The 16,097-nt window shown below is 40.9% G+C and overlaps 1 protein-coding gene across 2 annotated transcripts; it reads left to right on the top strand.

Moving 5' to 3' along the window:
* The first annotated feature begins 5,404 nt into the window (after nucleotides 1-5,404).
* On the top strand, nucleotides 5,405-14,159 carry LOC127413913 (transient receptor potential cation channel subfamily M member 1-like). Of its 2 annotated transcripts, XM_051651523.1 has the most exons (6): nucleotides 5,405-5,641; nucleotides 6,352-6,565; nucleotides 6,816-6,940; nucleotides 7,655-7,826; nucleotides 12,568-12,742; nucleotides 13,702-14,159. In XM_051651523.1, the coding sequence occupies exons 1-6, from the start codon at nucleotides 5,405-5,407 to the stop codon at nucleotides 13,904-13,906; spliced, it is 1,128 nt and encodes a 375-aa protein (XP_051507483.1). In that variant the 3' UTR covers nucleotides 13,907-14,159. The 2 variants fall into 2 exon arrangements, with proteins under 2 accessions (XP_051507483.1, XP_051507566.1); XM_051651606.1 differs by lacking the exon at nucleotides 13,702-14,159 and having other exon boundaries at nucleotides 12,568-12,746.
* Nucleotides 14,160-16,097: the final 1,938 nt, after the last annotated feature.

Raw genomic sequence — 16,097 nt, 5'->3', positions numbered from 1 at the left:
CCGGTTTCTTTTTAAATGGACTGTTGTGGTAGGTTTTTTTTATTGGGCTTTTGCCTTAATATGAATATGATGGTAGAGAAATAACAGGAAACAAAAATAACCTTGAATGTTGCAAAAATACAAAATGAAGATTAAATAATTAACTAAAATAATGCTCAATCTTGAGTATTTCCATGGTCAGCTCATTAGTGTTTCTGAACTGTAAATCAAGACAGTGATAGAATGCTTTTAATATATTTAAAATGAAATAATGACTTGATTATGCATTAATGTGTGTGTGCGTAAATTATTTTTTTTATTTGACAATCACGCTGAATAAGAGAGACTTGTGTTTAAGATTGCAATGAAGATTGAGGTCTCAATATTTGAGTCAAATGATAGAGCCAGCATACCATATTCAATATTAAAAGCAGTTCTTGTAATGGTAAAAAAATAAAGAAAATCAACCTTTGATGTTACCTTATCTTAGTATATGAGTAATTGTGCCACACTGCTTAATCTTTTACTTGGTATGTGAAACAAGATGACTATATGCTTTACAGGAACATGTCTGTTCAATTATTTCCGATTTGATTCTCCCTTTTTCTTTATTGACGTTAAACTTGGAACGGCCGCAACAAAACCCTGTGTTTGTTTATTAATACTTTCAAAGTCGTAGCCTTACTATACTGGAGCTTTTTTTAAATTTATTTATTTAGCATTAGAGCCATTTTTGGTTTGACCGTTACACAAATTAGATTTACCTTCAATCACCATTTATTAAATCTCCTGCATTAAAGAGCATCACTCATAGGGCAACTCCATTAAGCCTGATTACACACACACACATACAGTAGCCGAGGAAGGGGGTCTTTGTGTCAGCGTCATACTATATGCATCTCTCTGTGTGTCTATTAATCTCTCAGTCAGGTTGTGGGTTGCTGGAGGGGGACATTAGAGAGTAACTTGTCAACTCTGTTCAGTTGTTGGTCATTTTCTGATTTTTTTTGATCGCTGGGACAGTGTGAGGCTGGATGATAATGGCTGGATTTAGGAGCTCATTATAAAGAGTTAGGTCATCAGCACCTGGGCAGACGGAGGAAGAGAGGCAACTCGTGCCATTATCATGGAGCACAGGGGCCTTGGGGCGAAAAGGGGCAAAGAGGGTTCTTTTAAGCGTGCATCCATTAAACGCACCTGCTCTGGTTCTCAGAAGGTAAGACATCTAATCTAGCTTTGAACACCTCCAACTCCTCCCACTTACTTATTTGGAACTAATTCTGTTCAGGTAGAATACATGCACGCATATATTGAATGTTTATGTTTGAGTAAATGGGTGCAGGGACACTGTCATATGTAATGCATTTTGTTGGGATTTGAGACATGGTGGAACGTTTGAAAGGTTTGACTAGGTTTGTACTATAAACCTCAATTGCTTTAAAATACCCCATGCAGAAAATTACAGATGTGTATATTGTTAACAAAAAGAGTCTATCTTTGAATTCAGACAGTCAATCATATGGGTGTATATTCATTTGGTGAATGCACTAATTCCCATGCTGGTCTTGATCTGTGAGAGCATGCTCACACACATGTAATTGCTTGTTTTGACTATTACTTTAAAACAAGCCCAACATTTGTACACAGATGTATCTTCTTCTCTTCAACCCTGAACAAGTCTTGTTGCTGTTTTGTATTGTTTTGTACTGGAAGCTCCTTTCACCAAGACAAATTCCTTGTATGTGTAAGCATACTTGGCAATAAAGCTCATTCTGATTCTGATTATTTTAGCACAAATTTAGTGCAATTTACTGTACTTTGTATTTATCTAAACAAATAAATGCATATAAAAGCCAGCATTTTGCATGCAACCAACTGGTTGTCTGTAATGCAGATTTCTTTTAATTCAACCTTCTCATTTTTTATAATTGAAGGCCGATAAATACATATACTGTTTATACACTTAAAACTGTGGCAAGTTCACCAAAAACCTTTCTGCCATCAACCTCAAAAAACTGCGCAAAGTGAATCTAGGAGAACTGGTGCTGTTTAAAAGGCATTGGGTGGTCACATGGGGAGGATTTTTATGATTATCGCACTTTGTGTGAGTATTACAGAAAATTAAAATAATTCATGGCATTATTTTTTAAAACATCCTCACTATACTACATTTTTCACAATTGCCTAAAACCTTTGCACAGTATATACTGTGTATATATATTAACTACCAGAATAATATGTTTAGAAGAACTTTCCTAATGAGTTCTTGTAAACTTCAAGTGGGAACACCTTTTTATGATTCTGATGCAAAAAGACCTCATCGTCAACAAAATCCCTGATTTAGGAAACTGAATCCTATTTCAGTTGCATTATACAATATTGACTATTGTGTTTTCTATGAAAATACTTGAAAAGGACTGTTTCTGTTAAACTCTCTGGAAATGTTAGTCATTGTTTTCTGATTGGCAGAAAGAGTCAGGTTGATTTGCTTAGACAAGGATAATCTGAGATGAACTTCTAACAGAGCCCCTTTATGTAGCAACTCACAAGGTAGACCTGTGTTAATGTGAGCCTTGAGTAGTTTTCTGGTTTTCACTTTATGTTTAATTTAGCAGTACATATGTTTCAGGAAGCTTTTGAAGGGACTGGGGACTATATTTTGGCTATTCATCGCAGGAAAAAGTTTCAGTTTTTACAATGGCACAGATGAAAAAACAAGATAAAATATAAAGAAAAACTGGAATTGTGACCTTAAAGCTCTTTGATATTTTTAGGATGATTTCTCATCCAAATATAGTTATTTTTATTGTTATACCCTTATGTTTCACTCAGTATATAATATAGCTATATTCACACTAAACATAGAAGTATACATAATAAAGTTTTTGCAGAACTCTCATTTCCCTAAAAGACAATTCTTTGAAATAAATAAAAAAAAAAAAGAGAGCTCTTTTTCAGAAGAGCTGTTTGTGTGACTGTGGTGCTCCACCTTCACATCTGTGTTTCTATGACTAAACCCTCTAGGATTTGGGAGAAATGAAGCTCTGAAATGTACAAATCCAAAGATGTCAAAAGCTGTTGACAGATGTCTAAACACAAATCTCACATGTACTTGGGACAGAGCCAGATTATGTTTCAGCAACATTGGTCCTTGTGAAAGAGAGATTGTGCTTAATTTAATTTCTGTCTGAGAGTTTTTTTGTTTTGTTTTGTTTGTTTTTTTTTACATGGGAGCATGATGCTGCCACAATAACATTACATTATTAGAATGCTTTTTAGATAGCCTCTCTGACAAAAAAGAAAAAGAAAAAAAAAAGAAGCCAAAAACTCACTCTTTTTAATATATTTTGTCCTGAGAAGCACCTAGGTAAATGACAAGAACTTTTGACTTTAGCAAGGACTTGAAGCATTTCTATCTTTCATATGACTTTTTATCTTTCTCAGTGTATCTCTCAATCTATAGCATTAAGAAGAGGGTTGGGGGCCAAATGGGAGAGATTATAATGCTGACCACTGAATCAGATTAGAGGTTTCCTCGATTCAGAGCAGGCTTTTGAGTTTGGAGGTGTTCCAGTGAATTGTTCATGAGATTCCAGCAGGATTATCTTCAGCAGTGGTCATGGGACTCTCAGACTGAGGTCCAGCACACGTAGTCCAAGGCAGTATAAAGACCACTGCTGCAGAAATGAAGGCCACTGTCACTTGAAGATATGGTGGAAAGAACTGACTTCATGTCAGGCTTGGCCTTGTGTGTCTCTTTAACAGACTTCATCAGGGGTAAGTGCTACTCTAGCAAGTCTGATTGAGCTCAATATATGTTAATGATAGAGTATTTATTGGTGGAATGTGGCAGTACTGGGATTTCTCTCTCATAGTAGTGATATTATTGGCTGTATTAAAGTAGAAGGTGCAAGAGTTAAAGGTATTTCTGCACTGTAACCTTTTCGTCTCCCAGGCTTTGGTCTGTAAAGTGGTTGCTCCATTATAGATGTAATTTATTTTCTTCCAGAGCAGGATTGTTTCCTCTTTTAGGGATTTACTTTCCACTGATGCATTTAACTTGCTGTTCGGGTATTGAAGTTGTGGTCCTCTGCAAAGCATATTTCTAAAAATACCCATGTGTTACGCAAATAACTTTAAGCTGATTGCATTACAGGAAAAGTTGCATACCCTGCTGAAAAGACTAGTTGATGCTGGTTATTGCTGGTTGGGTTAGTACTTGTCTAGCTGGTGGATGAGCCATTTTGTTCATCAGCAAAATACACTGGTCAACAAGCAGGGTTGATCTGATTAAGATGGTTGACCAAAGGACGCTTAAGCTCATTAAGAAGCCTGATATGGACACCAGCACACCACCAATGCTGGTCTTAACAGGGTAGCTTCAAAGTAAAAATGAAGATACGTCTTCGTTAATTTTTATTTTAGTCTAATATAATTTTTTTTAGGTATTATATGCTTTTTCTTATTATTTCAGCCATTGCTGTCTATTTCTTAATAGAAATAATATGATATAATTATGACTGTAGCCTAAATATAAAAGGGAGTAAGTTTGTTTTTGTGCATTGGTCTAGATGGAGGGAGAATGGTTACATTGTGTTTATAATTTTAATATGTCATTATCTAAAGTGATTTCATTAACCCAGAGTGCTTTCCAGCCCACCTGTTGTGAACCCCCTTAACACACACATACATATCTATGCACACCCTGTATACTGTACATTATGTATACATGATCACGGATGTCCTTAAAAATTGTTCTGCTATTATTGTGCACATGAATTATTTGAAAGTAAAAAAGCAGCTTACATTCCAATTGAAATGTATGAGTATGCTAAACAGTATGAAGGCTTATACTGTAAGTTGTGATAGTCATGCATTTACTAAAGGTGTAGAACTCTAAAATATACTACATTTAATCATACTGAACTCTTTTCATAACATGCTGACCTCTTTGTGTGTGTGTGTGTGTGTGTTTTGTGTGTGTGTGTGTGTGTGTGTGTGTGTGTGTGTGTGTGTGTGTGTGTGTGTTTTGCAGGCTCAGAAGGCATGGATTGAAAGGACAATTCTTAAAAGAGAGTGCATTCACATATTCCCCAGCAGAGAGCCTAACAAGTCAGTAATTTCTGTTTTTAACTCTCTATAAAATAATAGATGAACTGGATGACTCTCTTAGCCAGAAAGTTATTTGCAACATTTGATAGTACTTAAACCTGAGGTACAAACAATTCTGTGTTGAGTTTGTAACTTTACATTTTACTGAAATAACCATGACTTAATGCAATGTGATAGAATTAAAATACAATTGAGCATTTGGAACAATCTTGATTGTCCTTTAACAGGCTTAAGTAAACTACATCTGTGATGTAAGTAAAATACATACAATATAATGTGTGTATCAGCATGCACATTGGCTGTAGAATTGTTCATGGGGGTTTCTGTCTTGCCCTTTGCTAACTATTGTAGGTGCAGTTGTGGTCAGCTGGTAAACCAGCATGTGGCTATTATTCCTGGTTCCACCAATAAAAGCACAGACGAAGGTCAGTCAGTCCAGACTGAGCCTCCTCAAGAGAAATGGTCTGTTGCTAAGCACACACAAGCCACAGCCACTGATGCATATGGCATCATCGAATTCCAGGGTGGAGGTCATGTCAACAAGGCCATGGTATTTTTCAGATAAATGTGTATTTAATTTGTTTGCTTGTTTTTCGGCAATAAAATGTGGGCATGTACAACATAATTTTTTTAAGAATTCTAACCCCTTAATCCTTAAAGGGGTCATGACATAAGAAATCAAATTTCCTTTATCTTTTGATGTATAAGAGTTCATTGTACTATAAAAGCATACTGTAAGTTTCAGAACTCAAAATTTACTGCAAAAAAAGCATTTGTTGAAACCAAGCTGCCAAAACGACTCATTCTCTACTTCCACATTGTGATGTAACACTGTGGTAGACATTTGCATCTAACCGCATCCACAACATCATCACCTAATTTACCTTATCACATCTGTAGCCCTGCCCAGTAGCGGTGTGCACTGAGATGACATGGAGAGAGAGCAGGTCAGTCAAGAGCAGAGAGCCAATCTTTTACTGTCAAGTCTTAAAGGGGAAGCAACACCAAAACCAAGTGTCTCTGACAGAGGGTCAGAATGAGGGTGGAAAATGATCATGTTTTACAAATATATGACTGTTTGTGTGTGTGTGTGTGTGTGTGTGCAAAAAAAAAAAAAAACTGTACTAATATTATAAGTGAACCTCAAGGAAAATATTAAAATTATAAAAAAGGCATGTCATGACCCCTTTAATATTGTCCAGAACATTGAACCCCTAAGCCTTTAAAAGTCATACTATTTCCTTAATTTTTTTCCATCAGTATATCCGTGTGTCATATGATACTAAGCCTGATAACCTTCTGCATCTGATGGTGAAAGAGTGGCAACTGGAGCTGCCCACGCTGCTTATCTCTGTCCACGGTGGCCTGCAGAACTTTGACCTGCAACCCAAACTCAAGCAAGTGTTCGGAAAGGGCCTGATAAAAGCAGCGGTCACCACCGGGGCCTGGATCTTCACTGGGGGAGTTAGTACAGGTGAGCATTCGACTACACTATACTCTGTTAAATTAAAATATCACCAGAAGAGGACGAAGAGGTTTGTCATTGTGGACTAGGTCATGTAATGACCAAACTGACATCAGTTGAAAATTAAATGGTGATCTGCTCCTTTTTTATGCTGCTTAATCATCTGGTTTCCTGTTGAGCAATAAATTGCGAATAACTCCACCACATGACTCAATATAGATGTGCTTTAACATTTATTCCCTCCCGTCACATTACACAGGAGTGATTCGTCATGTAGGAGATGCACTGAAAGATCACTCCTCCAAGTCCCGTGGAAAAGTGTGTGCCATTGGATTCGCACCCTGGGGCATTGTGGAAAACAAAGAGGATCTGATTGGACGAGATGTAAGCCTTACATGTATTTTCACTGGAGCATATGGACTCATTTTAATTTATTTAAAAGAATATTCCAGGTTTAAAACAAGTTAAGCTCAATCAACAGCATTTGTGGCATAATGTTGATTACCACAAAAAATTATTTTGACTCGCCCCTCCTTTTATTAAAAAAAAAAACAAAAGTCTGGGTTACAATGAGGCACCTACAACCAACAACTCACTATTTCAAAATTATAGCCATAAGACATAAATAATATGCTTGTTAACATGATTTTAGTGTGATTAAATTGCTTACTAACCTTTTCTGTGTAAAGTTATGGCAACTGACTTTGATATCATGACAACGCAATGCCGGTTAACCCTATAAGTGATAATATCTCACTAAAATCTGGTAAACAGATTTTATCACACCAAAATCATGTTAACACACATATTGTTTACGTCTTGTGGCTATACTTTTGAAACAGTGAGTATTTTAACGTTTACGGATTGGCCTCATTCACTTCCATTGTAAGTGCATCACTGTAACCCACATTTGTGCTTTTTTTTTAAGAAAAGGAGGGACAAATCAAAAATATTTTCTATGGTAATTAACATTATGCTGCAAATGCTGTCAATTGAGCTTAACTTGTATTGAACCAGGAATATTCCTTTAAGAGGATATGTAAACAATGGTTTCCGTGGGGTTTTTAAGTGATGTATTACCACTCGTTTATTGACTAGGTGACGCGACCTTACCAAACCATGTCCAACCCCCTCAGCAAACTTTCTGTACTTAACAATAGCCACTCTCACTTCATTCTGGCTGACAACGGCACTCACGGAAAGTATGGTGCTGAGGTCCGTCTGCGCAGGCAGCTGGAAAAACACATCTCCCTGCAGAAGATCAATACACGTAAGTACAACTTTTACAGAACAGTAATGATCAGTGTTTAAGTCAGCTTTTACAGATATTACTAAATAATAGATGAAAAATTCTTCAAGTGTTCATTCAACAGATATAAAGCATATGCTGTATAGTAATTCAAGAAAAATCCATGAGTCCATGAATGTTGGACTAGTGATGTAAAGTCCTGCCTGTGACCTCCTGGGTTTCCCTTTGTCATCCTATGCCTGAAGTTGCTGATGAGGCAGGGACAGCAAAGGGGGGTCCAGCCGTTAACCCAAACTGCAGTCAAAACCACCATTTTAATCATGCCCAAAAGCATCATGTTGTGTCCAAACTGTTTCTTTTGTGCATATTTGTATACAAGTGTGTGTGTGTGTCCAGGTATTCCCTACGTTGTGGGGACCAAATGTCCCCACAAGGATAGTAAAACCTGACGATTTTGACATTGTGGGGACAATCAGTCCCCATGAGGAAAACAGCTTATAAATCATACTAAATGATGTTTTTTGAAAATGTAAAAATGCAGAAAGTTTTCTGTGAGGGTTAGGTTTAGGGGTAAGGTTAGGGGATAGAATATAAAGTCTGTACAGTATAAAAACCATTATTTCTATGGAGAGTCCTCATAAAACATGAAAACATCTTGGTTACTGATGTAACCTCTGTTCCCTGATGGAGGGAACGAGACGTTGTGTCGATGTAGTGACACTAGGGGTTCGCTTTTGAGAGCCACAGTCACCTTTGATTTATTCAGAAAAGGCCAATGAAAATTGGCGAGTGGAATTTTCATGCCGCTCTCCGCCCCGGACATACGGGTATAAAAGGAGATGGCGTGCACCACTCATTCAGATTTGTGCTGAGGAGCCGAGAGAGAGTCCCGGCCATGTCAGCGGTCAGTTCAGCGCCGTGGCAGGAGGGATACAACATCTCAGGGAACAGGGAACAGAGGTTACATCAGTAACCAAGATGTTCCCTATCTGTCACTCACTCGACGTTGTGTCTGATAGAAAAGCGCTGGGAAAGTGCTCTTCCCTCTCCAGGAGGGAGAGTACTACGGAGACCACATCCTACCAGAGGGAGGTTAACATGTGGAGAATAACTCACATGGACTTACTGACGGGAAGTTCACATATGGAACTAAACCCCTTGGGAGGACCCTGTCTATGGAGAGGGGAGCTCTGCTGAGGGGAAGACACAGGGTTCACCGAGGGGGAAACCAAACAGTGGAAATACATCTTACAGGATTACCGAGGGGGGAAATCACCACGTATGGAGCACTGAGCCCAAGTACACAGGCTCACCTGAAAAGGGGCATACCACAAGTACCGGGCCTGGCGGCGTTACTCCTCCGCCGAGTTTGTCACCGGACAGTGCTTAAGAAATCGAGAAGGCGTCCAATGTTCACCAGTTGCAGGGAACTGTTGTGGACAAGATAGCACACATTATCACCTCGAAAGGGGAAATGCGCTAATGCAAGCGATACACCCAACCGGCTGCCCAAACTTACCTGTTGGTACCCTGTAACACTCGGGCTGAAACCGGTTCTATGCGGAGGTTGTAGAACCTCACAAAGGTATTGGGTGTAGCCCAACCCATTGCTCCGCATATGTCTGTTAGAGAGGCGCCATTCGCCAGTGCCCAGGAGGATGCAACACCTCTGGTGGAGTGCGCCCGAACTCCCAAGGGGCATGGCAGGTCTTGTGATTGGTAAGCCAAAGATATGGCATCCACAATCCAATGGGCCAGCCTCTGTTTGGAGACGGCCTTCCCCTTCTGCTGTCCTCCAAAACAGACAAAGAGCTGCTCAGAGCGTCTAAAGCTCTGTGTTTGGTCCAGATAGATGCGCAGGGTGCAAACTGGACACAGCAATGACAAGATCGAGTCTTCCTCCTCTGAAGGGAGCACTTGCAGGTTCACCACCTGATCCTGAAAGGGAGTGGTGGGAACTTTGGGCACGTAACCGGGCCTGGACACTCTCACATGATGTTGAGACTCCTGCCCGGTTACATGCCCAAAGAGCGCTACCAGGAGGGCCATCTTCAGCGACAGAGTGCTGAGCTCTGCCTACTCCAGGGACTCAAAGGGGGCTCTCTGTAAGGCTGGTTGGACCACAGAGAGATCCCAAGAGGGAATCAGGCGTGGCCTAGGAGGATTCAATCTCCTTGCGCCCTTGAGGAACCTGATGATTAGGTCATGCTGCCGCGAGGGTCTCCCATGCTATAGCAGCCACATACACTTTCAGGGTGGAGGGAGACAGCCGTAGGAAGGACAACACAGACCCGACCGCACACCTCTGTGGATCTTCCCCACGGGAAGAACACCAGTTCACAAAAAGATGCCACTTCAGAGCGTACAGGCGCCTCATGGAGGGGGCTCTGGCCTGAGTGATCATGTCTATCACCGCTTGTGGAAGGCCTGCTAGGTCTGAGAACCAAGTCCAGTTGGGCCAGTACAGCACAACCATCAGGACTTGCTCCCATCCTCCCTTGACTTTGCACAATGTCTGTGCAATGAGGCTCAAACAGGGACAGACCGAAAGGGAGGACCTTGTATTGGTACGGTCGTCCCTCGAAGGCAAACCTAAGAAAGGGTCTGTGTCGAGGAAGGATCGATACATGAAAGTACCCATCCTTCAGGTTGATAGCCGCGAACCAATCCTGATGTCGTACTGATGCCAGGATGCGCTTCTGCATCAACATCTTGAACGGAAGCCTGTGTAAGGCTCTGTTCAAGTTGTGCAGATCCAGAATGGGGCGCAACCCACCCCCTCTCTTGGGCACGATAAAATAAGGGCTGTAAAAGCCCTTGTGTGTCTTGGCTAAGGGGACGGGCTCTATCGCTTCCTTCGCCAGAAGGGTGGTGACCTCCGTCTGGTGAACTGGATCGCGTAGCTGAGACGGATCATCCTGATGAGCCAGCACGACGGGCTGGAAAGCGCTAACCAGGGGAATGTTTGGTTTTATCACGCCCGTGGTGGGTGGTTCGTGGCGAGGCAGAGCAGACACCCTTTCGGGAAGATCGTCCAGGGGAGGCGTGCTGCTCCATCAGGCCGCGACGGTAGCTGGTGGCTGGGGCAGGTGAGCAGCCCCGAGAACCGCTGAACTTACCTGATTGCCGGCTTCCTTTCGACGGAAAACAACGTGAAAGAACGTGACTTTCGATGCCCATAGAGTGAGGTCGGTCGTGGTGTGCAATTCCTGCATGAGCCCTGGGTCGGTCCTACCCTCGTGCAGATCATTAAGCGCCTTGGCCTGGTGAACCTGCAGGATGGCCATGGCATGCAGGGTGGAGGCGGCCTGACCCACGGCATTGTTAGCCTTCACCACTAACGATGAAAAAACGTACATGCCTTGGAAGGGAGTCTTGGTTGGTTCCTCCAGGTGGCTGCGCCCTGCAGGCACAAGTGCACCGCCATGGCACGATCTACCTGGGGAAGCTCGACATATCCCTTGGCCGCTCCCCCATCGAGGGTAGTCAGGGTGGACGAGCCCGTGAAGCGTTTACGGGCAGAGAAAGGCACTATTCAAGACTTCGCGAGGTCCTCATGCACTTCCGAAAAGAAAGGCGCCGGGGCGGGGTGCGGCCATGAGTCACGCTCTGAACCCAGAAACCAATCATCCAGCCTTAAACGCTCAGGGCAGGGAGGAAGGTTCCACTCAAACCCGATGCTCACAGCCGCCCAGGCAAGCACGGCTGCCTCGCTCATGAACTCTACCAGGCAGAACGAGCATGCTGGGGGATGGGAGGTCCTCGGGGACTGAGCTAGCGGAAAAGCTCCCATATCCACATCCAAATCGCTCACGGTGCTCTCCGTTCCAGCCGCCTGTGTTTCAACACAGGACGAACCGGTTCGGGAAGCAGCCGCGGTGGCTCTCTGCTTCATGAAGAAGGAAGAGAGCCGTGACCGCAACTTTCTCATGGGCATTTTCTCACAGTGAGAACATGACCCATCCACAAAAGCTGCCTCGGCGTGCTGGCGACCCAAGCACTCGAGACAGATTTCATTGCTATCCTGCGGGGAGAGATAACTCAAAAGGACATCTTTAAAAAGACACCAATCGTTTATGCGAGCTCTTTTAGAGAAAATAAACTTTTTTTTGTTTTGATTTTTCCCCCTTTTTCTCCCAATTTGGAATGCCCAATTCCCAATGTGCTTTTAAGTCCTCGTGGTTGTGTAGTGAGTGTGCTCACACCATCCACTGCGGCATCCACGCTCAACTCACCACACGCCCCACCGAGAACGAACCACATTATAGCAACCACGAGGAGGTTGCCACATGTGACTCTACCCTCCCTAGCAACTGGGCCAATTTGGTTGCTTAGGAGACCTGGCTGGAGTCACTCTGCACGCCCTGGGATTTGAACTAGCGAACTCCAGGGGTGGTAGCCAGCGTCTTTTACCACTGAGATACCCAGGCCCCCGTGAAAATAAACTCTTTTTGAAAATACTTTTTTACACCTGTGGACTGCCCAGGGGAAGCAAAACACTCGACCGTGCGAGGGTGACTGCTGATACGTGCCGTAATTCCAGCAGCAATAGCAAGGTGACGGGACGAACACACATGTGCGCTCAGCTCCGAAGAACAAGTGGTGCATGCCACTCGCCAATTTTCATTGGCCTTTTCTGAATAAATCAAAGGTGATTGGGGCTCTCAAGAGCGAACCCCTAGTGTCACTACATCGACACAATGTCGAGTGACTGACAGACAGGGAACCCAACATGTGTGTATGTGTGTGTGTGTTTGTACAGGTCTGGGCCAGGGCGTCCCTTTGGTGTGTCTGATTCTTGAAGGGGGGCCAAATGTAATCTCCATTGTGTTGGAAAGTCTGCGTGAGGACCCTCCTGTGCCTGTGGTGGTGTGTGATGGCAGTGGCCGAGCATCAGATATCATTTCATTCGCTCACAAGTATTCTGAGGAGGATGGGTGAGGAAAATATTGATAATAGTGATGATGCAGTAATTATTAATGAGTCTGAGGTGCAGTCAACAGTATGTTATAGGATCCTATAGCCTGTGTTTTAAAAGGATAGTTCACCCATCAAATCAAATCACTTTTATTGTCACTCAACTATATACACAAGTGCAATAGTGAGTGAAAGTCTTGGGTGCAGTTCTGAGCAACATAGCAGTCATGACAGTGATGAGACATATACCAACTTACAATATACAGATTTACACATCACAATTTACATAACTAATATACACATAATTACACACAACACAATATACAAATAATAATATACAATGTACATTATACAATACACACAATATAGAATATTGTACAGTATACAATACACACAATATAGAATACACATACACACAATATAGAATACACATTATACAAAAAAAAAATAGTATATATAGTATATATAAAATATACATTAGGTTGTATTGTACTTTCTTGACATTCAGGCTGTTGGTTGATAGTCCGATGAAATTTTCACAATCAACTCTCCCTCATGTTGTTCCGAACCCATTTGACTTTCTTTCTGCTGTGAAACTCAAAATTAGATTTTGTGAGTATGTTAACCTCAGTCACTATTAACTTTAATTGTATGCTAAACATCTCCTTTTGTGGTCCATGGAGGGGAAAGTGTTTGGAACAACATGATGGTGATTAAATGGTGACTAAATGTTTATTTTTGGGTGAACGATTCCTTTAATGTATGAAGAAAATGGTTTTGAACAGTTATGGACAGTTCTGCAAATTCTTCTGAGACTTATTCACTCATTTTATAAACTACAGAACAGGAGACAAATGTAGTTTTACTGAAAGTTTGTTGCGCCGCTGAAAAATAACATATTGGTGCATACCTTAACATTAACACCCCTTCTACCCTGATCCCTCTGTCTCAAGTTTATAAAATCTACTTTACTTTACAGGTTGGTAAATGACAGTGTTAGAGACCAACTTCTTGTGACCATACAGAAGACATTCAACTACAACCGCAATCAGGCCCAGCAGATCTATCTCATGGTGATGGAGTGCATGAAGAAAAGAGAGCTGGTAAGTAAAAAAAATAAAGATGAACAAGGGAATGTACATTATAAAAGACAACTAAGTGCCAGGTCTTTTGCTGTCCTATAACATATACTACAAGAGTTATATTTTTGAGATTGATCTTAAATTAAAATATGTTTGTTGAATTGTGATATTTTTCAGATCTGATAATAAATATGATGATCATTCTTTCTGCCTCATTTGCTTTTTTCATATCATGCAATATACTGTCATTTCACAAATTCCAGCTCTCAGTTTTCCATTCCAATACCTTTCATTGAGTGTTTTTGTTCTTCATAAAAATAAAAACTTGCTGTTTGATATTTTGTTTAAATCCAGCAGCATCAGATCAAACAATGGGGGAAGTTTCCTCAAAATGCAAGTTTGTGAGATTGCTGTATCATGTAAAGAACTAAAGGGATGCCTACAACCTCATGCTATTTCTTTTGGAAACTTGTCAATACAGATGTCAATATTTAAAATAAAATTGTTTGTGTATCAATCTCAGTTCTTTTCTACGGCATTCTTTTATACTTCAGTGTATCAAATTTTACTTTGTTGAAGCTTAGGCTTGATCTTGAGATGAAAAAAAAAGTTGCTATGAATAGTTTAAGTACCCTGTTCAGTTTGCATAATGTGATACAATTCCATAATTATTATATGCCAGCAGCCATATCACCCTGTATCTCTAGACTGGTTACCCACTAAAGCTAAGTGGGGTTTAGCATGGTTAGTACCTGGATGGAAAACCTCTTGGACTCAGGTTGCTGCTGGAAGAGATGTAAGGGAGGCCAGCAGGGGGTGCTCACCCTGTGATCTGTGTGGGTCCTAATGCCCCATTATAGTGACGGGGATGTTATACTGTATAAAGGCACTGTCTTTCGGATGAAAAGTAAAACTGAGGTCCTGACTCTCTGTGGTCATTAAAAATCCCAGGACACTTTCTCTTAAAGGAGTAGGGGTGTAGCCCCAGTGTCCAGGCCAAATTCTACCCATTGGCCCTTCTCAATCATGGCCTACTAATAATCCCTTCCTTCATTAGGCTGTATCACTCCACTCTCTCCTCTCCACCAATAGCTGGTGAGTGTACTGGTGCACTATGGCTGTTTTTGCATCATCCAGGTGGATGCTGCACACTGGTGGTGGTTGAGGAGAGCCCCCTGTTTACTGTGTAAAGTGCTTTGAGTGTAGTGTCAGAAAAGATCTATATAAGTGTAACATTCATTCATTCATTCATTTAACACTTGAAATATGAATGCATGTGTTTTTAAACAATGCATGTTTACTACATCAGTATTCTTACTCACTCCATGCCATCTCAATTATCATATCATTATGATCTGCCTAGTATTCACCTTTTTTCTTTCAATCATTACTTTCCTTCCAACACACGCATAATGTTAGTCGAAATACACAACACATCTCTGTCCATAAAATCCCTATACTAATAAGAAACATTAATGGGAACTGGCAGAGGTGAAAATGAATAAACAAACAGTATAAGTCTACATGCTTTTCAATTACATTTGTCAGTTAAAATTATCACCACATAAGCCATAAAATCATAATGAGTGTGAGAGAGCTGATATGTTATAATTTTGTGCTTGTTCAAAGAGTTGTATATATATCTTTATACTATATACATATGCTATGCACAGTCTACTAGTGTATTATTATATGCATTCCACAGAGTTTTTACCTTTGTGCTGAAACAGATCACAGTGTTCCGCACAGCCTCGGAGGGTCAGCAGGATATTGAGATGGCCATCTTAACTGCTCTGCTGAAAGGTGAAATCACCTAGAAGGTTCACATCACAGAAACACAGTTTACACTGTTACTACAGTGTGGTAGTATAGCAAAACCACCATGAATGATTACCTTTGACCCTGATCCATTCTATATCACTGTCCTCATTATACTGTATATCATTGTGTTATTTATGACAACACAAATTCAACAAGACAACTATACTGGTGATCCACCAAGTACATCTGGAATAGTTACTATTTTCTTCAATTGTAACAGACAGATGTTTAACCCTCTCGAAATACATACCTTTGGAGGGGGAAATGACTAGTTTTGACGTAAATGAAAACAGAAAAATAAATAAATAAATAAATAAATAAATAATCCTATGTTATTTAATATTTCATGCATCATAAGGTTAATATTGTGCTTAACACTGTCCTCTCAAATTTCCCTGAAAACTAAAACTAAAATGTGTTTATTTTCCTAATAAACTAATTGCACCAAAATCTTTGTAATATTTTTCTTTAA

This window comes from Myxocyprinus asiaticus, chromosome 1 (genome assembly GCF_019703515.2).
Source record: "Myxocyprinus asiaticus isolate MX2 ecotype Aquarium Trade chromosome 1, UBuf_Myxa_2, whole genome shotgun sequence".
Classification (NCBI taxonomy): domain Eukaryota; kingdom Metazoa; phylum Chordata; class Actinopteri; order Cypriniformes; family Catostomidae; genus Myxocyprinus; species Myxocyprinus asiaticus.
This window is presented reverse-complemented; position numbering and strand designations above follow the sequence as displayed.

What these genes read in the sequence shown, in the direction of transcription:
- LOC127413913 (XM_051651523.1), top strand. Translation starts at nt 5,405, where the DNA reads ATGGGGGTTTCTGTCTTGCCCTTTGCTAACTATTGTAGGTGCAGTTGT. An exon ending in AGGATCTGATTGGACGAGAT is followed by an intron (nt 6,941 to 7,654) that starts GTAAGCCTTACA and finishes TTTATTGACTAG; the next exon opens with GTGACGCGACCTTACCAAAC. An exon ending in AAGTATTCTGAGGAGGATGG is followed by an intron (nt 12,743 to 13,701) that starts GTGAGGAAAATA and finishes TTTACTTTACAG; the next exon opens with GTTGGTAAATGACAGTGTTA.